General features: G+C 48.2%; 2 protein-coding genes and 1 long non-coding RNA gene across 6 annotated transcripts in view; 1 reads left to right on the top strand and 2 right to left on the bottom strand.

Moving 5' to 3' along the window:
• Positions 1 to 923: 923 nt before the first annotated feature.
• On the bottom strand, positions 924 to 11,919 carry LOC110564920 (leukotriene-B4 omega-hydroxylase 3). Its single transcript, XM_021662465.2, has 12 exons — positions 11,543 to 11,919; positions 9,408 to 9,552; positions 7,230 to 7,283; positions 7,013 to 7,140; positions 6,727 to 6,848; positions 4,495 to 4,765; positions 3,410 to 3,476; positions 3,101 to 3,230; positions 1,892 to 2,025; positions 1,751 to 1,815; positions 1,507 to 1,589; positions 924 to 1,169 (listed from the first exon to the last, which is right to left on the bottom strand). The coding sequence occupies exons 1-12, from the start codon at positions 11,732 to 11,734 to the stop codon at positions 998 to 1,000; spliced, it is 1,563 nt and encodes a 520-aa protein (XP_021518140.2). The 5' UTR covers positions 11,735 to 11,919; the 3' UTR covers positions 924 to 997.
• Positions 1,585 to 17,918, top strand: LOC132648744 (uncharacterized). The gene is made up of 3 exons (XR_009587133.1): positions 1,585 to 1,668; positions 3,483 to 4,996; positions 16,844 to 17,918. It is a non-coding gene; the product is annotated as an uncharacterized LOC132648744 (long non-coding RNA).
• Positions 17,912 to 21,534, bottom strand: part of LOC110564919 (cytochrome P450 4F6) — a 25,442-nt gene continuing 21,819 nt past the window's right edge. For all 4 annotated transcript variants that reach the window (XM_021662462.2, XM_021662463.2, XM_021662464.2 and 1 more), the window contains one exon: positions 17,912 to 21,332. In XM_021662462.2, the coding sequence (XP_021518137.2) occupies positions 21,161 to 21,332 (172 nt within the window). In that variant the 3' untranslated portion in view covers positions 17,912 to 21,160. The remainder of the gene's footprint in view (positions 21,333 to 21,534) is intronic.

Below are 21,534 nucleotides of genomic sequence, written 5' to 3'. Positions count from 1 at the left end.
TATCTGTGGGGGAGGGGCGCGTGTGCGCGCGCGCGGGCGTGTGCATGAGAGCACAGTTGCTCACCGAAGCCAGAAGAGGGTCTCAGATCCCCTGGAGCTGGAGTTAAAGTGCGTCAAGTGCTCTGTAGCACCGTCTTCCCAGGCATGGCATCTCACCTTCATTCCTCTGTTGGCATCGTTTTATTTTTAAATTCAGGGGCATTGGGGTGACAGCGTGGAACACAGGGTTCCCAGGTGCTCAGGAAGGGCTTTCAGCTACATCTCTAGCCCTGGCACTAAGCCCCTCCACAGCGCAAAGGAGTGCCTTCCAACAACCCAGTCCCCACCTCCCTCAGTCCCTTCCTCTCTTTCTTACTAGGGAAACCTATAAGTTATCACTAAAAAAAAAAAAAAAAAAAAAAAAAAAAAAAAAAAAAATCATAACACCCTGGATGAGCCCAGCACAGTGCCCCTCCCCCCCCCCCCCCCCCCCCCCCGAGGCAGAGCTTACTTTAAGGCCAGGAGCTTGAGACTACTTTTGGTGATATAATGAGACCCTAACTTCAAAAAAAAAAAAAAAACGATAAAATGCCAGGCTTAAGGTGTAATAAGCACAGTAAGTTAGCACCCACAGAAAAATAATTCCGAGGTGAGAGAAGAGAGTCTACTGGGTTATTAGAATGATCAAAGTAGTGGAAGTAGGGCTGAAATAAGAGGTTTGCTGTGAGAACCGGAGCGCAGACTTGCCCTTCATCCTGGTCTTTCTTTTGCTCACTTTTGCTTCCTATTGTCCAGAGAGCAGTACAGCTTGGCTGGAGGAGAACGCACCGTGACCACGGTCAGTTAAAGGAAGTCAAGTGTATTTGGCCAGACACTACCCGGCCTCCCTCACCCACGCTACAAATCCACAGCGCCCCCCTACTTGGCTCTCGGAAACGTTCGGGTGTTGGTGACAGCTCTGTTTATTCTGGGATCCACAGAGGTAGGTGGGTGAGGAGGTCCCAGGCCAGGCGTGGGGTCACTGCACGCTCAGCGGCTCCACCCGCAGCCACAGCCCGCCCTCTGCGCGCAGGATCAGCTCCGGCTGTCTCCGAGGCTCCTTGTCATCCGGGAGGATGCGAAAGCGCAGCAGCGTCAGCGCCAGCGCCACCTTCATCTCGCTCATGGCGAAAGTCTGTCCTATGCAGTTCCTGCGGGAGGACAAGATAAGGATTCTGACTGCGCAAGAACCCAGCCAGGTAGGGACCCAACCTGATAAGGTCCCTGCCGTGTCTGGTCAGCATGAGGAGCAGGAGGAACCTTAACGCTCCTGGGACCCCGCTTGGACATCTATCTGCATCACCGCAGGTCTTGTAGACCAGGGCGGGACTCTGAGCACAGACCAGCAGCCCTTCTCCTTTTAACCGCTATCCTACAGACCTTTGCAAAGAACCTGAAGGAAACCCAGAACCCAACCATCCTAACTCCCCGCTATTCCCACGGTCAGCCCCAAAGCCCACGCTATTCACCCAAACCCGCTGGCCTCACCTGGGCCCCGCTGAGAAGGGAATAAATGCCAGAGGTGACCTGTCTTTGATGTTTTCAGGGTCAAAGCGAAAGGGGTCATAGACCTGCAGGAGACATTGAACCAAGGCCGAGGAGTGACTTCCCAGGACAACAGGGGACAGAGTCCTGCGTGTTGTGGGGAAGGTGGGGTCTGGTTTCCTAGCTCAAAGCCCCACCTCCTCCCTTTGGACCCCTATGCCACTCTAGGGGGTAAGGCAGTCAGCACCTCAGGATCCGGCCACACAGATGGGTTGTGATGAATTCCAAAGATGCTGATGAGGCAGATGACACCTGTGGGAGAAAAGGGGGTTTTCACCACAAGACTCTGCTGCCTACCCCAGACCCTCTTCCCCTGGTCCTATAGCACCTTTGGGGATGACACGGTCATGTGGGAGCAGAATGTCTTCGGTGCAGACACGGGCGATGACGGTGACTGGGGGGTGCAGCCGCAGACTCTCCTTGATGCACATGGTAAGGAAGGGTAGCTGGGCCAGGTCGTCCCTAAGGAAACCCCTTGAACTATTACCCAGGAAGCAAAAAAGAGGCTGGCAGTCTATGTGGATGAGTGAAATGCTTTCTAACAGTGATAAAATAAGCCCTAGGTAGATGAAATGTGTGGGACCTGGAACAGTAGAAAATTAGAAAGTATTCTAAGTTAGGACTGATCTCCTGTCAAGATGGGACTTCTGATTAGTCCTTGGCCTGGCCCCTCCCAGGTCTCTGCAATCACAGTGGAGCTGGACACAAAACTGGGGTACGAAGGCCATTGTAGGAGGGTTTTCTGAGGGAAAGCTCGATGGATGAAAGACCCGGGGCTCTGGGCACCACGTAAACTGCTATTTACTTTATATTTTATTTTATTTATTTCATTTCATTTTATGAGACAGAGACTCTTCATGAAGCCCTGGCTGTCTTGGAGCTTGCTATGTAGACCAGGCCAGTCTCAAACTCAGAGGTCCTCCTGCCTCTGCCTCCCAAGGGCTGGGGTTAAAGAAATGTGCCCCTACACCCAGACATTTTATTTTATTTTTAATTAGGTTTATGCGCATGTGTGTGGATATGTGGATATGAGGTCAGGGGCGTCAGATCCACCAGATCTGAGTTACTGACAGTTGTGAGCTAACAGGTATGGATGCTGAGAACAAAACTGTGCAAGAGCAGGAGGTGCCCCTAACAGCTGAGCCATCTCTCTAGCTCCAGCACACTGTAACGCCCAAATAGCACCAGTGAGCCCCTGAACATCTCACCACAGTAAGATCTAGGGTACGGGAGAACAACAAACCATCATGGAAGAAAACATCTATTGGAGGGAAGCGCTTACACTGAGCACATGTAAAATGTTGCTATCTTTCCCTTATAATTACCTCTGTTCTCTCAGCAATACAAACTGGTCTGTTCCAAAGCCAACAACCCTTGCTTTGCTAGCCAGGCTTGGTATCAAATCTCTCCTCTAGGGCTCAGACTCTGTATCCATGAGCATATATAGGAGAATAGTTAAAAAAAAAAAAAAAAAAAAGACTCTTCCCTACTTGAGAAAATCCAAACAGAGGGATGGTCCAGGAAGACCTACACTCACCATTCAACCTCCTCAGGCTTGCGGTCCCCCAGGAGCTCCCGCACCTCCTGCCGGCAGCGCTCCTGGTATTCCGGGTGCCTCGCCAAGTTGTACAGGATCCAGGAGAGCCCACTGGCTGTGGTGTCATGGCCTGAGGGAGGGGCAGACAGGCATGGGTCTCTGCACTGCTTCAGCACAGCAGAGAGCGCCCAGGTAGTGAAATCCAGGAAAGGGAACAAAGGATAGAACAGAAAGATTCCAGGTCCTCCCAGTGAGTTTAAAGATAGAGAAACTCCTGCCCCCTTTCTGGTCCCTCAGTGAGACCCTCACCCTCAAACATGAAGGTGTCAGCCTCCGCTCTGATGTCCTCATCTGACAGCTTGTTTCCATCTTCATCCTGCAGACAAAGCAAGACCCTCAAATCACAGCAGTTGTGAAAATTCTTGTGCTTAAACTGTGACATTCTCAGAAGCTTATCTGTTCAGAGATCAAAGGCCATCCCCATCTCTTGGCTATTGGTACAGTCTGAATTTCCCTGGCTTTCTTCTGGCTATCCTTGTCTCCTGTGTTGTCCACAATTGGAGGAGTCAGCAACCCACACAAAAATGTCACCATGCTTCTGCCCAATGAGCGAGTCTGAGAAACTGACAATGGCTTGATATGGAAGATATGGCAACTTGCCTTGGAAATTAGAAGCAAAGTTTTACTCCAAAGACTTTTACCCACATCCGAAAGTGCTAGATCCAGGGAATCTTATCTTATGTCATGTGGAAACATTTATTTGCAAACCTCAAAAGACCCTGTTTAACTCCAGAACGAAGTTTCCTATCTCTCCTCTTTTCCCTTCTTCCTTTTTTTTCTCCTTTCTCCCACCTCCTCTCTTTTTCAATATTTACCAGCATGGGGGGAATTAGACTCAAGCATACTTGTTGTTCTATACAAACCACAAGCCTCTGATGCATTGTGCTTTCTCCGTGGTGTATACCTCACTGCACAAACAGGTAAACACTTCATCTCCTGGAAGAGAGGGCACTGGGAACGGGAGCCATTGCTACATCCTTTTCTGCTTGTGTCTGCTGCCATGACTGATAAAGGGGCTGCTATGATCATTGACTTGGGGGCAGTTGCTAGAATGTGTGTGTCTGCTTGTGTGTGCTTGTGCACGCCTGTACACGCACACACTTTAGAGAGGACAGATATAAATGCCATGCGATGATGTTTTAACCTGTAAAATGCTCAGGCTCGTCAAGGTTTCAGGGTTGGCAGTCTATTGAAGTCTGCATTTCAGAATCATCTCTAAATTCTGCCATGTCTCTCCCAATCCTACGCACTCTACATGTGCCGTCTGCACCAAACTCACGTTATTCGACTTGGTATTTGGCATCAATGTCCATCCCGCTTCTTGAGAAGCCCACCTTGGTCAGCAGCAGCACATCAATGAAATCCAGCGTCTTGGACTTGGCCTTGGACGTAAGGAAGGCGTCCAAACCCTGATCTGGGAGGGTGCAGCGCCGCTCCTGTATGATGGCGTCAGTGAATTCATGTACCAGCTTGCAGGCCTTACGGAAGCGCACTCCATCGGGGGTGAGATTGTACAGCAGGTCTGCATGCAGCAGAGGCTGCTGGTGCCTTTTGGCCACTAGGGCACTGAGCTCCAAGATGGCAGAAATATATTCACTGAGCTTCCTGCAGGATTTAGGTAAAGGAGGCAGCAATTTAACAGGTGTACGTCTTGGGCCTCTTATCACCAGCCGGGGGCCATTGGCAATGGAAACGGTTGGCCACAGAGGCAGAGCGGAGTGAGCCCTGAGAGTCAACTTGATCTCACCAAACTCATCACATCTCTGTGACCACATCCTATGTCCCCAACCCACAGTGTGGACACCTCTCAATACTGACTTGCCATGAAGACACCAGGTAAGTTTGACAGTGGAAACGGTGACACTGGTAGGTGAGCTGAACCCTGGAACCTTTGGAAAAGAATGAGGTTCAGGCTGGAGGGGCAGTTTAACAAGGAGGTAAGGCAGTCTGGACCCTCACAGGAGCTCAGCTTTGATCATGTCCCGTGTCTACCACCAGCTCTGCTATAATGTAGAACTATCTCCCAAAAGAGGGGGCAGGGCGTCTCTTTGTGCATCCTTGGCCGGCCTGGAACTTGCTTTGTAAATGAGAATGGCTTCAAACTCATAGAGATCTGCCGGCCTCTGCCTCCCAAGTGCTGGGATCAAAGGTGTGCACCATGACTGCCCAGCGTTTGTGTGACTATGTCTGTATGTATTCTTAAGCTTTATTTGTTTGTTTGTTTGTTTTGATGGGCATGGTGGTACATACTTTTGATCCCAGGACCCTGGAGGCAGAGGCAGGTAGATCTCTGTGAGTTTTAGGGCAGCCAAGGCTACATAGTGAAACCTTTCTCAATTTTTAAAAATTAATTTGTATTGTATGCATTTTGCCTGCTGGTGTATGTATAGTACATGTGTGCCCAGTACCCCCGCAGGGCAAAAGGGTATGGCGGGTCTCCTGTGACTAGTTACAGATAGTTGTAAATTTCCATGAGGGTGCTAGCAATCAAGCCCTGGTCTTTGACAAGTGCCATCTCTTTAGTTCCCTATAGGATGTAGAAGGCTGTAGAATTTCAAGATGTTTGGTCTAGGGAGAAATTTAGGATATGCTCTTGATAGCAATAGTATCTGTCTGCCTCTTTGTCTCTCTGTCTCTGGATGCCATAAGGCATCAGACTCTTTTTTTTTTTCTTTCTGGTGTTTCAAGACAAGGTTTCTCTGGGTAGCCTTGGCTATCCTGGACTCACTTTGTAGACCAGGCTGGCCTTGAACTCACAGTGATCCTCCTTCCTCTGCCTAAGTTCTGGGATTACAGGCGTGCACCACTGTGCTTGGGTGACACATTTGACTCTTTTAACAGGTGTTTCTAGCTGTGCTGTGCTTTTATAACAGGCTCAAGAAAATGAAGCCAACTGACCATCGACTAAAGTTTCCGAAGCCTTGAGCCAGAACATTTTCCATGTTTCTTTCTTCCTTCTTTCCTTTCCTTCCTTGCTTTTCTTCCTTTCTTCCTTCCTTCCTTTTTTTCTTCCTTTCTTCCTCCCTTCCTTTTTTCTTTCTTCCTTTCTTTTTGTCTTTTTTGAGATAGGGTTTCTCCCTATACCCTTGGCTGTCCTAGACTTACTCTGTAGATCGGGCTCACAGAACTCACAGAAATCCACCTCCCTCTGCCTCCCAGAGTGCTGGGATTACAGATGTGCAGCTGCCTTCCCTCATTTCAAGCTCTCTCAAGTTCTTTGTCACATTGTTGAAAATATAACTAACACAAGCACAAGCACCTTGATAGTTTCCCTGGAAGTGTACCTTTACCTGGCCTTATTCTGGCCTTATGCTGGCCTTATGAGCTAGCCACTGCTGATCTCTTGAGTTTTATTTCCAACGTGCCTTCCCACTGCCTGTCCCACAAGTTCCTCTTGTCACCATCTTTGTGGCTTTATTGAAAGAATTCTACCCCCCAGAAGGATGGATCACTTTCTTTCCCAGGACTTTCAGTGTTGGTTCTGAACCATCTCCTCTAGGGAGGCTGCTCTGCTCCCTCCTTTTGGTTCGTAGCCCAGGCTCTGAGGCCCAGAGTAAGGGACTCACTCCTGACAGTTGCTGTCAAAGCTGAAGACACATTTCTGCAGACTGTCCAGAGTCATGAGGCTGACATGTTCAAACATGTCCAGACGGGTGCTGCCTCCTGAGATCAAGCGCTGCCACTTGGCCTGGCAGAAGGAGAGAGGCTGGTATTGGACTGTGGCTCCTTGAGACCCTACCTAATCTCAGTTCCTGATCCAGAAGCAGTTTCCTCATCTTATTCTCCACCCAACCTCAGGAAGAGTCAGGGTTTGGGAATGAGGAGTTGTGACCCAGGGTTTCAGGGACTCACGTGCATGATGTTGGTGCTGTCATTGAAAATCTTCACGTAGGGCTTCAGGATGTTGAAGTGGAAGGCAGGTGTCAGCATGCGACGGTGACGGCTCCACTTGTCACCAGCACTCACCAGGAGCCCGTCCCCTGATAGAGCAGCCATAGTGCCAGGTAAGAATAGAACCATTCCCTGACCCCTAAGGGTGTCCGCTTGCCCATCACCTGTAAGTACTCACCTAGCCAAGGTTTCAGGATGCTGTAGAATATCACATCCTTGAGTGCAATGGCAGCTGGCATGAACAAGGACAGCCAGGGGTCATGGTATGAGTGAGGACAGACCATGGAAGGTGGGCGGGAATCCCTCCCAGGAGTCTGCATTTCTCCCTCCAAAGTCCACATGCCAAGAAAAGACCCAAGGACAGATGAAGCAAAATGAAGTAGAAAGTGAGAGAAGGTCAGACTCAGCAGCGGCAGCAGCAGCAGGTAAAGGCGTGGCTTAACCTGCTACATTCTGCTGCAGCACCACTTCACGTGGCTTCTACATAGTCTAGCGTGCAGTCTCTGCTGTATCTGAGCCCATTACAATACTCTGTGACATTTGTTGGAACCTATGTCCATTGTCTAGGCATCCTAGGTATCTGGCATCTCCTGAACAGGTGTGGGACATCATATGAACACATAAGGGTTAACATGACATGGCATGGCCTTAGCACACGTGACATGACACCTCATGCTGTAACACGGGCCAGAGATTTTCTGACAGGCCTCTGTGGATGCCTCAGACTAGCCTCTGACAAGATTTGAGAAGGGTCCTGTGTGGTGGTCTGAATGAGAGTGTCTCCTATAGGCTGATGTCTCTGAACCCTTGTTGCCCAGCTGGTGGCACTGTTTGGCAAGGGTTAGTAGGCACTGCTTTGCTAAAGGAAGTACCTCCCTTGGAGCAGGTTTTGAGAGGTCATAGACTCTCCCTACTGGTAGACTGCTCTTTCTGTTGCGTGTTTATGGTAAAGTATGTGATCTCTCAGCTTTCTACTCTTGTCACCATGCCTCCCTCACCATGTGGAAACCATACCCCAACATAAACTCTTCCTTATGAGATCCCTTGATCACGGTATTTTATCACAGCAACATATATATAACTAAGGCATGGTGATTCTTGTGATTTCCAACACTCAATGGATTAAAGCAAGAGAATCCAGACTTTGGGGCTAGCCTAGACTGAGTAGCCAAACAGTGTCTCCAAAAAAGCAAAAGCTCTAGTAATATACCAGATATGGTCCAGATTGTGACCCACTGATCTCACCTGGATGTTCTTAAGTCTTGTCTTGGATACAACCCACATATCTGTCATTTCTCAGAAGAACCCTAGGTCCCAGGCCTCATATAGTCCCAAAGAGATCCCAGATATAAAAAGCAAGGCCATCTCCAATAGCTTCTCAGATAGAACCTGCCATGCTAAGTAAGGGCATGCCCATCTTCAGGCAATCCCAGGTAAAACAAACACAACCCCCCCCCCACACACACACACAGATAAAAATGTAAAGGTGAAGTTGCAACAGCTGTGACCCTACAGATAACATCACATAATTATGCTTACAACACAAGCAACATGATCAGATATGAAGCAGGGGATGTCCACATGAGAAAGATGTAGGAGCATCCACCTGGGGTAAGAGCATGGGCTTCAGGAAAGTGGCATGGTCTGGACCGGGGAGATGACTCTGGACAAAAGCACTTGCTGCATATGAGGCTGAGGATCAAAGCATAAATCCCCAACACCGGATGTAGCCACACATGTAAGATAGGAACCAGACACCGAGAGTTCTCGGCCTGCTTCTGAAGCTTGAGGTTCAGCTAGTATCCACATACAAAAGCAAACAACAAGGGACTCTGCTTCAAACAAGGTGGAAGGCAAGGGTTAATGCCCAAGATGCCCTCTGACCTTCACAGGTATGCCGTGGCATACCTAGCCCTGCCTTCACCATTCCTACTCATGCCCGCAGACATTGCTTGAGCAACTCATCCTCCACTCAGCTGTCAGGGGCCCTCTCCCTCTGAGCCATTCCTGATCTCACAAGGCTAGAGAAGTTCCTGTCAAGTTCTAGCTCAAGAACTGACTTCCTCTAGGAGAGGACCTTGGGTTTAAGATATCTGGGCTCCAGAAAAGTCCAGAACACCAAGATATAGTAATAGTATAGGAAGGAGGAGGAGGAGGAGGAAGAAGAGGAGGAGGAGGAGGAGGAGGAGGAGGAGGAAGAGGAGGAGGAGGAGGAGAAGGAGGAGGGTGTCGTGTGGGAGCTGGTGAAAACATGGAGAGAGCCTGACAGGGGGAAAAGGATGGACTGGACCACTGCAGGAGGCAAACAGAAGGGACTGGAAACCCTCAGATCCCCAGGTTCAGCTTCCATGAGTACCTGAAGCGTTGAGGATAGATCGGACATTGTCACAGTGACACAGGCTGATAATGGGGGTAACGGGGCCCATCCACAGCATAAAGCCTTGGGGGTAGGTTCCCACCAACTCAGTCAATTCCTTCATGCCCTGCTCTGTAGGAGGCACCTGCAAACAACACAGGGATCAGTACTTCCTGAGGTAGTTCCTAGATGGGACCAAGTTTTCCGGGTCAAGCCCAGGGAGGGGTGCCCACAACCCCTGGGTATATTCTGTGACGATGTTTCAAAAAGAGTTATCATTCACATCTGGCAACAATGTGGACAGCACCGTCTAATCCACTGAAACTCTAGAGAGAATAGGCAGGGAAGGGGAAATTTAGTCTCTTTTCCAGAGCTGGGGCACCCATCTTCTCCTGCTATCACGTAGGAAAATTCAGGTCCTTGAAACACTGAACTCCATATTTACACCCAAGTCCCCATCCTCACCCCTGGGTTCTCATACTGTTGTTCCAAGACTGAGTAAATAACAGCCCACGCTCCTGGTATTCTAGTTTGCAGATAAAATACTGAGGTACCCCTCAGTCACCATAAAGACATAAGCCAATTACCATGACTCAAGGAACCCCTCTCTCCTCTACCTTACTTTACTTATATGCATTTATGTGTAAGTGACTGTGCATACGTGACAATGTACTGCATAACAGTGTTTTTTTGTTCAAGACAGACTGCACAGATGACTTTGATCTCTTAAGACTGCAGTGAACTACAGAATTTCTGTGGCTATTGCTTCTTGGCCTTTTGGCTAAGATCATGTGAAGAATTTCGGCTGCCTGTTGTTTTTCTATACATTTCTATGTTTAGACACATTCAGATGCATAAATACCATATCACAAATTGCCTACCATGTCCAGGGTAGCACCATGATGCACAGACGTGTGTATCAGAAGAGTTGGTACCCTATAGCCTAGGTGCACAGGAGACTACAGCTAGTGGGGTTGTGTCAGGAGACTCTGATGTCAGCACAATGACAAAGCCACTTCTGGATGCACTTCTCAGAATGTCCTCATCACTCCTTGATGTCTAGCTCACTGTGTGTGTGTGTGTGTGTGTGTGTGTGTGTGTGTGTGTGTGTACTTTTGGTTCTACTTCTCCAGTCACTTTCCCAGGATCATCAGAAAGTCCCACCTGCAGCCTTTGGAAGTGACGCATCCTCTGTCATGAGTGAACCTGTGTCCCAGTTTTGCAGGGGTGCTTCTTCCTGTTTTGTTCCTTTCAAGACATGCCCAAGTCCCAAGTGTCCATTCCATACCCAGTGGACAAGTTATATCATCTACCTTTGACCTTTCATGTCCTGTCTGGTCCATAAAGTCTCCAGAGCCTCCCCTGGACAAAGGCCACACACCAGGGACATTTTAGCCTTGGCAGGTTCCAGGGAAACAGAAGTGACATTTAAGCCTCCATTAGGGTGGCAGCTCCCACCCATCAGCACTGGCTGCCCACCAGCCTCAGAGTATTCCCCAACCTCTGTACACAGCCCACACTGAGCCATTTGCAAGTGAAACAACTGGGGCTAAGCCACCTAAATGAGAGAGCAGGTGTAAGTCAAAGGCCAAAGTGTCAGGGTAAAGGTTGGGGTTCAGGAAGGTTCACGGGAGGGAGGTGGACAGCATTTATCCAGGTAGCACAACAGGGCTCACTGTGCTCTATCTTAGGGGAGAAGAGCATGGTAAGGAGGAAGTGGCCCAGGGAGGGGCAGTGGGGAGTGAGCCGGCAGCTCTGCTGAACCCCAGCTGTGCCCCACTGTGTGCAGTTAGGGAGAAAGATCAAAGGTCAAAGCTAGGAAACTGGAGGACAGAGCTGGGCTCACAAAGAAACAGTCACAGCCCTTCCGGACCCGCAATTCCCATAGCAGGCACGAGGAAATGTCAGGAGTTCTCACTCTGACATCCCACCCTGAGAATCCATCAGTGTCATTCATTCAGCATGAGGAACACAGTTGGGAATACCAGAGCAGAGCTGGGTGGGAGTACAGGGAGGTGACAGAAAGATCCACCAAAGGTCATCATCAGCTAACCCACTCCATCACTCTAAGCCCCATTCCAGGTGTCTCAATCTTTTCACTTTGACACCCACACCCACCCTGATGCCACACTTACCATGCCCACGTGACCCATAAGCCAGTTCCGTTTGGGGGGCTGAGGGAAGCCACGGAGGCGACGATAGTTCCCATAGGCAGCATAGATCTGGGTCAGAATTCGGGCCAGGATCCAGGAGGCTCCAACCAGGAGCAGGAGTTGCCATGGAGAGGCCACCTCAGGCCCCAGCCAGGACAGGCTCAGCTGTGACATCCTGCTGGTGGATAGATGTACCGTGAGTAATTGAGGTCCAGGAAAGGAACAGGAATCTCCAGAGACCCTGGAAAGAGGGCAGAGCAAGAAGGAGGGGTGAGAGTCAGGGAAACGCAGAGGAAGAGGCTACAAGAGTGCAGAGGTGAGAAAGGGGAGGAGAAGCATGGTAATGAGGAGGACCAGGACTAGCAAAACATGAAGGAGGAGAGGAATTGACTGGCATTAAGACCTCCCTAAATTATGCAAAACTAACCAGCGGTTCAGTTATTCAGAAACCACCATCCACAAGGCCAGCTGGCTCCTTGTGGCATTCTTGCTTTGCCAGCTGGCTGTCTGCCCTGGCCTGGCCTTGGTTGTCCCCTCCCTATTCCAGACTATGTCCCTACAGTATCTATCCCAGCCTGGCACCTCCTCTCAGAAACAGCAATCTACCACACCTTCCCTCTCCTGGGACTCTTCCGTCCCCGGCTTCTGGATGCTGGGAGTGGGCTATTCTAAGCCAGCCAGTCCCTGCCAAGCCTGCATGCCTCTGCCTTGCCTGGGCAAGTGACCAAGATAGAGTAGAATGAGCGTGGTGCAGGAGGGTGATCATAGGCTTGCAGAACATGAACACCTGGATCTCAGGACCATCGTGGGGCAAGGCTGACCCTGAGTTATGCATTTCCAGAATTCCTGCTCATACCAGGGACGTGGTCGAAGGGTGAACTTGGGACTCTACAAGCTAGCAGAGCAGAATCCGGCCACCCCAGTCCCTGACTGTGTCTTGAACTCTTGGGCTGGGAGGACAGCCGGCACTGTTTTTTCAGTGCAATATTAGAAGGCTATGGGATTGGAGAGCCTGCCCACCAGCTGCTCAGCCTGCTGGAGATTAAGTGCTGTCTTCTCAGCAGAGACAATACTGTCAGGAGCAGAAACGAAAAGTGACCCCCAATTGGGGTTTCCAGGTCCAACGTTAGAAATCTAGAATATAGCTGAAGCTAGGTGTGGTGGCTCATGCCTTTAATCCCAGCACTCGGCGAGGTAGAGGCAGATGGATTGTTGTGAGTTTGAGGCCAGCCTGTCCACAAATTGAGTAAAGGGCAGCAAAAGCCACACAGAGTGTTATGGGATAGCTGCACACTGACCACTCAGACACCAGACTGAGATTGATGGAAGTTTATTGAATGTTGAACAAAAACTGACTCATCAGGGACATAATCTGAACTTGGGAACCAGACTATGATGCTGTTCTGTTTCTGAGGAAGGTTTTTTTTTATATATATATATATAAACAGTAACCAGGGTAACTGGGTAACCAGGTATATGTAGGAAGTGAAGCAGGGAGGCAGCATTACATCATTTTGACTAGCTAAACATAATTGATTTTGTCTAAGAATATTGTATTGTATCTAGGTAGCCAGACAAAGCACTTCAAGGTGACTGGCTGGGATTTAGGGTAGGGGAGCTGTTGGGGGCACTAAAGATTTCTGGGAGCAGGGAACATAACAGGATGTTGCGATCTTTAACTCAAGCATGCATTTATCATCTATTGTTTATTCTAAGCAGCAAGTATTGAACTATTGAATTGTACCCTGGTCTCAGGCACGTAGGCCTGAGAACTTGAACTTAATTTCATCTTATGATTAAAATGGAGATGTAGAGGCAAAATGGCTTCTGATGTGCTAAAGGCGACAGCAGTTGTTCACAGAGGAGCCACAGCTATGCTAAGAACTAAAGTAGGCGTCAGGGTTTATAGGGTTTAAGCAGGCAACAACAAAAGCAACCCTGTCTGGAGAGATGGCTCAGTGGTTAAGAGCACTGTCTGCTCTTCCAAAGATTCCCAGCACCCACATGGCAGATCACAACTGTCTGCAACACCAGTTCCAAGAGATCTGACACTTTCATGTTAACGCATCTAAAATAAAATTAAATAAATTAAAAAAAAAAGCTGGGTGTGGTGATGCATGCTTATAATCCCAGCACTCAGAGAGGCAGAGGCAGGTGGATCTCTGTGAGTTCAAGACAGCCAAGGCTACACAGAGAAACACTGCCTTGAAACAACAACAAAATACAGCTGAGATAGGGATGGTTGGACCTGGAAAGTGTACAAAAAGGGGAGTTATGGGGGAGAGGAGTGAAAGAGATCCTGAACAGATGAGATCCAGGAGAAAGATAAAGCTGTTTCTCCCCTCCTCCCTCTCTCTATATATGCCAGTTGAAGCCAGAAGAAGACATCTGCTCCCCTATAGCAGAGTCCTATGATATCAGTGCTTGAACTGGTCCTCTAGAAGGGCAGCGTAACTGCTTGGCTATCTCTCTAGTTCCCTTCTTTCCTTCCCTCCTTCTTCTCCTCTCCTCTCCTTCTTTTCTTCTTTTTCTTTTTTCTTTCTTTCCTTCCTTCATCCCCTTTCTTTCTTTCTGATCTTTATTTATTTATTTGTTTGTTTGATTGATTGTTTATTTATTTATTTTAGACAAGAGTTTTGCTGTGTGGCTTTGGCTGTCCTGGAACTTTTTCCATAGAGCAGAATGGCCCTGAGCTCACAGAGATCTGCATGCCGCTGCTTTCTGAATTCTGAGATTAAAGAAGTGCACCCCCACACCCAGCCCACCCCCTTTCCTTTCTTAAATAGGAAAGAGCACTTTCCCAAATAGCGACTTACTTAATATTTACTCTTCTGTATAATCATAATTTATGTATTTTGTTGTTTGGAGACAGTGTCTAATGCTGTGTCGATATGCTCGGCAAGCACTGTACAAACTGGGCTACAACCTCAGCCTTCTAATTTATATTTTACAAAAGCTCAAAAGAGGAACAAGGCCCTCCAGGGATAGTGGACAGGAACAGGGGCTGCTTGGGCTTGGACAGAGCAACAAGGGGAAGAGAGACTCAAGGAAATGCATAGGAAGGGATGAAGGGAGGGGAACAGAAGATAGTGAGGAGGAGAAAAATGAAGAGGAAAAGAGGGATGTAGAGGAATTTTAATTAGGAACATGGCTGTTCTGGCAAGAGATCACATCCAAAGGCCCTCTAGGTCTGTGTGATCCCGCTGGCAAGAGATCACATCCAAAGATGTTCTAGGTCTGTTTGATCTGGCTAGAATACAAACACATCTTTAATTCAGGAGACGGAGGCAAGCAGATCTGAGTTAAAGGCCAGCCTGCTATAGAGCAAGTTTCAGGTTAAGAAAAGCTTAGGTCTAGACATTGTGGTACATGCCTTTAATTCCAAGCAATGAAAGGAAAGTTAGTCTATAAAAGGAAGAGCCCATGTTTGAAAGGGATGTTTAATTGCATGGCAGAGAAAGTGACAAATCAGAGAAGATTTGACAGAATAGGATATGCCCAACTCTCAGGAGAAGAGAGAGGAAAGGGAAGCCCTTAGAGGGCAATGCAGAGAGGGAGAGGAGGCAGTTTTACCGGGACAGTAATAGATAGAGAACTCAGGTGAAGACTGAATGAGAAGGAGCCAGGAGATTAGAGCAGATTGCTTGAGTTAGTTTGAGGCCAAGCAGAACAATTCAAAGGCTGAGAGAAAACCCAGATTGAATAAGTTAGCTAGGAGAGGAGTTTGAGCCAGAACAGCTGAGTTGAACCAGCCAGCCCGGAGCTCAGAAAGAACAAGAAAGTGAGCTTATTAAACAGTAAGTCTCTGAGGCTGAAAGCATTCTAGGGCTAGGTTAGATTGTATGGAAGCTAGATGTTTCTAGGACAAGGCCTAGATTACCGGAAGGAGGCGGTAAGCCTCTCAGACAACTGAACCAGGAGAACAGAAGTTCCTTTTGCAGAGGGAGGCTGATCTGGGAAGACATGGAGACTGACTTAAAGTTCAAAGCTGTCTAAATCATATTGGGCATGACCAGTGACTCAGTTGTCTAGAAATCCCCATCTCCTGGACCACCCGCTCCCCACAGCTGCATTACCCTTCGTGTGTTCCCCACAGCCCTGTCTCTCCCCTTTAGGGATATCTGCTCCTGACTCCTGACCTGGAAAGGGTTATGCAGAGCTGGGTTGGAGTGGACCAGCCAATCACTTCCTGACCTAGCTGCCTTCTCCTGGCCTGGGAAGGTGGCCAACACGTGGGGGGTGGGGATGGCCTTATTTAATGATAAGTCAACTCAGGGTTGTAAAGCACTTGATCCTTAGAACTTGGGCAGTTCTTTCTGGGATGAGGGGGCAAGAGTGGGGATGTGGGCAATGTTTATTCTGAGTCCCCACATGTCCAGCACGCATGCCCTTCTAAGAGCTTGGATAAATCTGGTAAAAGAACTTGGATTTCAGAGGCCAGAAGACCGGGGTAAGCCTGGCCCCAGAGCAGCTTGCAAGGTGGGAGGATGCTGCGCAACTCTTCTTGGTATGGAACCAAGGGTCTGTGATGCTCCTCACAGCCTGGGAGAATTCACGCTCTTCTGCAAGGCTTAGAGTCTAAGCGGACCAGGGCACAGGTGACAACAAGCAGGAATGAAGACTCCAGCCCGAGGGAGACTGCCCGGGTCAGCTGCCAGAACACAGCTGAGGCTGTGCTGAGCTGCTGGGCGAGGAGTAGAGGGATGAGGGCACATGAAAGGGGTACTGAGGAGCTGGGGTGTCCAGGCAGGGGAGGGCAGAACCAGGAGACACAGAGCGAGTCCTCTTTCCAGCCCATCTTTCTGACTGTGGGGGTGGCCAGCTCTCTTGCAGTGGTCACAGCTAGGAAATGAGCTGTCCATTGAGTCTCTGAGGAGGAGAAAGGAGGGTCAAAAAGAGGGAGTAAAGGAAGGGCCTGGCCATTACTACCAGAGCTGCTGTGAGCAAGTACCGTATGCGGAGAGTGTAGGGCGTGTATGGAAAGTACTATGCTGTGCAGTCCTCTCCATAAAATATGCTTACTGTATACTTTGGGGCTGTGGTGCTTAATCTTGGTTGTCAGCTTGACTGGATCTGGAATCAGCTAAGAGACACTCCTCTGTGTGGGCTTATGAGGATATTTCCTGGAAAACGAACTGGAGAGGAAGGCCCTCCATTAGGAGGCCACCTTCTAAGTGCTGCCTAGATAGAAAGAGGTCAGAAGGAAAAACAGGGTTGCTTTTTTCTGCCCACCTTTGCTCCTTGCATTTGAGTGGCTCTATCTGACTCTGCCACTCTTTGCAGAATCCAGATTTGTCGTTCTTCCAACGAGGGCTGAGGACCAGTGCTTCTTCAGGTACCCTCCAGGTTTTGAACTGCTGAGATATCCGCCTTCACGAACTGAGAAACTATAAGGTTCTCAACTTCTTCACCGTAACGACTCAGCCGGGATAGTGTGAGACATGCTAACAAATCCCGAGTGATGTATTTTCATTGTATTGTTTCTGCCCCTTTGGAGGACCATGACAACCACTGTGGTCTACACAGAGCATGTCAACTTCCTGAATATAGGTGATCTCAGCGTCTCCCATCAGCGTGCTGCTATCCTCAGCAGTTTGGGCCAGAGTCCTGGGTGCCACATGGGAGACACAGTGATGGCATCCAGAGGAGAGAAGATGCCCATTTAACAGAAGAACTAACTGCCATTCAAGGAGGGCAAGCCCCCAGCCCAGATCATATGAACCCTCTAAAACAGCCTGGAACCTGCCCAGACTTACTCTGTGCTTGGTCCCAGAGAGCCAGGGCTCAAACTCCTAGCTGAGCTGGTATGACAGAAAGGGAGTGGGGAGGGGGGGCATCAGGGCTCCTGACACTGGTAGGATGTTAGGAACACTTGCCTCTACCTGCCTCATTGCCACTTCAGTTCAGTCAGCAAGACGGTCAGGAGTCTATCTCTAGAGCCCTCCGAAGGGTGATAGGTGCCCTCTCCAGAATCCTCACTGCAGCCCCTCATGTACACACGCATTGAGTCCATGAAGACTTTTTCCAGCCAGCTGTTATCAAACTGTCCTAAACAGGGATCATTCTCCACAGTCAGGAGACAAACAGAAGCCGGCACAAGAGTATTGGAAGAACTATCCTGGCATTTGTAACAGTGTTTCAGGGACCCACAGGCACCCATCCCCCAACTTTCCATGCGCACTGCAGTGCTCAGCAGAATCTTCAAAGTCTGTTCAGAGCAGGAAATGAAACAGCGTAACAAACAAGGTATAGGTTACTCCAAGAAACAGTTTCCTCTATCAAAAGCAAAGAATGGAGTATTTCCTGGTGAAAAAAAGAATTATATTTTAAAAAATGATGGACACCATAAAATGTGTTTACAAAATGTTTTACTAAATATGTGCAAGATATCTACAATGAAAACCTTAAGGCACTGATGAGAGAATTCAATGAGATCCAAATACATGGAGAGACATACAATGTTCATGGAAAGGATGACTCAACAATATTAAAATGCATTCTCTTCAAATTGGCCTATTGATTTAAATATTTTTTTCCTTTGAGACAGGGTCTCTCTGTGTATCCTTGGCTATTCTAAACTCACTTTGTAGACCAGACTGGCCTCAAACTCACAGCGATCCACCTGTGTCTGCCTCCCTGGTGTGGGATTACAGGAGTGCACCACCACGCCTGGCTTGATTTAAAGGAGTTTTAACAAAATTGGAGCAGCATTCTTTGTAGAAATAGACACACTGATTATGAAAGTAATTAATTTTGAGACGGGGTCTCACCATTTGGTCAAAGTGGCATGGAACTTGGCAGATCCACCTGGCTCTGCTTCCTGGGTGCTAGGATGAAAGATGTCCATTGCCATGTTCACCCGATTGTGAAATGTATGTGAAGACCCCGAAGGCATAGAATAGCCAAAAATCATTTGAAAATAAAAATATAATTGAAGAATCCCTATTTCCCCCTTCAAAACAGACTTCGAAGTTATGGGAATCATGGGGCTGGAGAGACAGCTTAGCAGTTAAGAGCACTTGCTGCTATGGCAGAGGATCAGCATTCTGTTCTCAGGACTAATACCCTCTTCTGGACTCTGTGCATGCCTATACTTATGTACGGAGCGCACTCATACAAGGAAACACTCAACACATAAGATTTTAAAACATTATTTTTTGAGACAGGGTCCCACTGCATGGTCCTGGCTGTCCTGGAACTTGCTGTGTAGACCAGGCTAGACAAGGCTAGCCTTGAATTCACAAAGATCCACTTGCCTCAGTTTCCTGAGTGCTAAGATTAAAGGTTTACATCACTAAATCTGGCATAAATAAATGGTCAGCCTTGAAAACACACAAGTATATTTAGGAATATACCTATATTCCTACTTAGGAATTCATATTCCTATTTAGGAAATCATACAGTAACAATGAAATAAGAGGCCATGAATATAAAGGAGAGTAGGAAAGGATATGGCAGGGTTTGAAAAGAGGAAAGGAAAAAGATAAATGTTATAACTACATTATAAATTCAAACAAACAAGTAAATAAATAAAGGCAATAATGAGTATGGTGGCCAGAAACTAACAGTTGCAGTCCCTGAAACAGCCCACCCAGTGACTACCAAGATACCCATTCTTTATTCTTCTCCCAAACAAAGGACAAACAACATTACCAAGGGAATCTGTCCCAAAGTACACCTGTCCCCTTTATTTGCTCAAAGTCTATGATCTTTTATGCTATGTAATATCTGATATGGGTAGTGATATGGGTAACTGTGGTCTGAAAACCATAAAATCAAAGGTAATTATTATCCCAACACATCAAAGAATGGAGACACCAGTATACTAGGGGCGTGTAAAATCTTCCTTGAGGGGCTGTGAGACAGCTGAATAGTGAAGGCCAAACCTGCGGGCCTGCATTCAATCCAGGAGTCTCTGCAGTACAATAAAAGAGAACCCATTCCCACAAGTTGTCCTCTGACCTTCACACACACACTGAGGCATGTATACCACCCCCACATGAGATAATAATAAGTAATGTTTTTGAGGCAGTGCCTCATGCATACCAGGAGGGCTTGTAACTTGTTGTGTAGATAAGGATGACCTTGGATTTCTGACCCTCCTCCTTCCAACTCCCAAGTGATAGATTTTAGGCTTGTACCACCATGCCCAGATCACGGGGATGCCTACCCTTCCTGCAGGATAGGCAAGCATTCTGCCAACATCCCTGCACCACACTTTGAGACACTGTTTCACTGTGTAGCATAGACTGACTTCAGCCTTCGGTCTCCAACATCTGTCTGCTTCAGCCTCCCAATACTGGGAGTAGAGATGTGGAACCATGCCCAGTTAAAAATAAGTTTTTTTGTTTGTTTGTTTGAGATAGGGTGTTGGTATAATGTTCTTTTGGAATGTTTACAATTTACCCTTGTTCATTCAAATGCTGATTTCTCTTCCCCACTGTCTGGTTTCAATCTGGACATTGCATTGTAATGCCTATTCTAAGCATCACCTGTCTCAAGTTTTTGTAAACATGTCACCATTTGTTCTCTATATTGTCTATTAAAACAGCCAGCCACAATGCTGAGCAATGCTGAGAATAGGGTGGGACATCCTGGTCCTGAGTGGGAAGAGAAGGAAGGAAGCAGGAGAGAAGAGGAAAGGAAAATCAGTAGGAGAGGTCTTAGAACCATGTGGAGAAATGAACCGGACATAAGATATCACTAAATCAAGTATAATGGGTGAATCTGAATGGTAGGAAACTATGCGGGCTTGGAAGTTTAGGATGGAGTAACTATTGCCCCGCATTGTGCTCTAGATTAATTAAATAAATCCTAGTCTCTGTGCCGTGATTTGGTTATACAGCTGTTTAGGAATAACTGCTGCTTAACTAAAAGATATATCAATAGTAAATATTAATATTCTACAACAACAGGGTTTTTCTGTATAGCCTTGGTCATCCTGGAACTCGCTTTGTAAACCAGGCTGGCTTCTTAGTCTGAAACTCAGTTTTAATGGTCTCATGATGGGAGAGGGAAAATCAAAGCCCAGAACTTATTCAATAAGGAAATTATGTGACAGCCTCCGGCAGGAAGAGGAAAGCGCAAGGGATAAGAACACTGTTGCAGAAAAGGCGAAAGGAAGTTGGGGAGTGTTACTGTGATTTCACGTAAATTTTAGCTGCTCTGTCCATCACAAGCCCTGAAAGTTATATAAAAGCATCCTCAGGCGTTCCAAGGTTCCCCCTGCTTAAGGAACACTCTTCAGATTCTACCATTACCCCTTCATAGTGTTCCACTCCTTTAGTGCAGCACCTGAAGGACAAAAGCAAGGAGGATAGCTCTAAGTATGACGAAAATAAAATAAAGGTGAATTTAAGGATTTGCCTCAATGACCACAGAGCCATGAATCCGCAGGAAAACCTTCTCCCGTTCAAACACCTGCAGTGGCTCTCACAAGATAAAAATCTAGGCGTGAGCTCCAGGGGTATGCCCATCCTCATGGAGCCCCTATTCTGGGCTGGCGCTCCTTGCCATTTCTGGCACAGGAGGCAGCTCCGTTTATGTAAAGATCCAAGGAGCTGTGAGGGTAGGCGAGGAGGTCCCAGGGCAGGCGTGGGGTCACTGTGCGCTCAGCGGCTCCACCCGCAGCCACAGCCCGCCCTCTGCGCGCAGGATCAGCTCCGGCTTCCGGCGCGGCTCCTTGTCACCCGGCAGGACGCGGAAGCGCAGCAGCGTCAGCGCCAGCCCCACCTTCATCTCGCTCATGGCGAAAGTCTGTCCTATGCAGTTCCTGCGGGAGGACGGGGTGGGGACTCTGACTGTGCCCGGACCCAGACAGGCGTCCTCGGACCCAACCTGAGAGGGTCCCCACCGGGCCTGGTCAGCGTGAGGGACAGGAGGGCGCTGATGTGCCTGGGACACTGCATGGGTGTCCCCAGTCCTGGGGACTGTCCTAGCTTCAGCGCCCAACTCAGACCAGGGGGCACTGAGTA

This window comes from Meriones unguiculatus, chromosome 17 (genome assembly GCF_030254825.1).
Source record: "Meriones unguiculatus strain TT.TT164.6M chromosome 17, Bangor_MerUng_6.1, whole genome shotgun sequence".
Lineage (NCBI taxonomy): Eukaryota > Metazoa > Chordata > Mammalia > Rodentia > Muridae > Meriones > Meriones unguiculatus.
The sequence above is the reverse complement of the archived record's forward strand: the minus strand, read 5'-3'. Positions and strand labels throughout refer to the sequence as shown.

Excerpts from the sequence above, each read along its gene's own strand:
- LOC110564920 (XM_021662465.2), bottom strand. The coding sequence starts at position 11,734 with ATGTCACAGCTGAGCCTGTCCTGGCTGGGGCCTGAGGTGGCCTCTCCA. Across the intron at positions 7,284-9,407 it reads ATCTATCCTCAACGCTTCAG|CTGCCATTGCACTCAAGGAT; the intron begins GTACTCATGGAA and ends TGTTCATGCCAG. Across the intron at positions 1,170-1,506 it reads CCCTTCTCAGCGGGGCCCAG|GAACTGCATAGGACAGACTT; the intron begins GTGAGGCCAGCG and ends GTCCTCCCGCAG.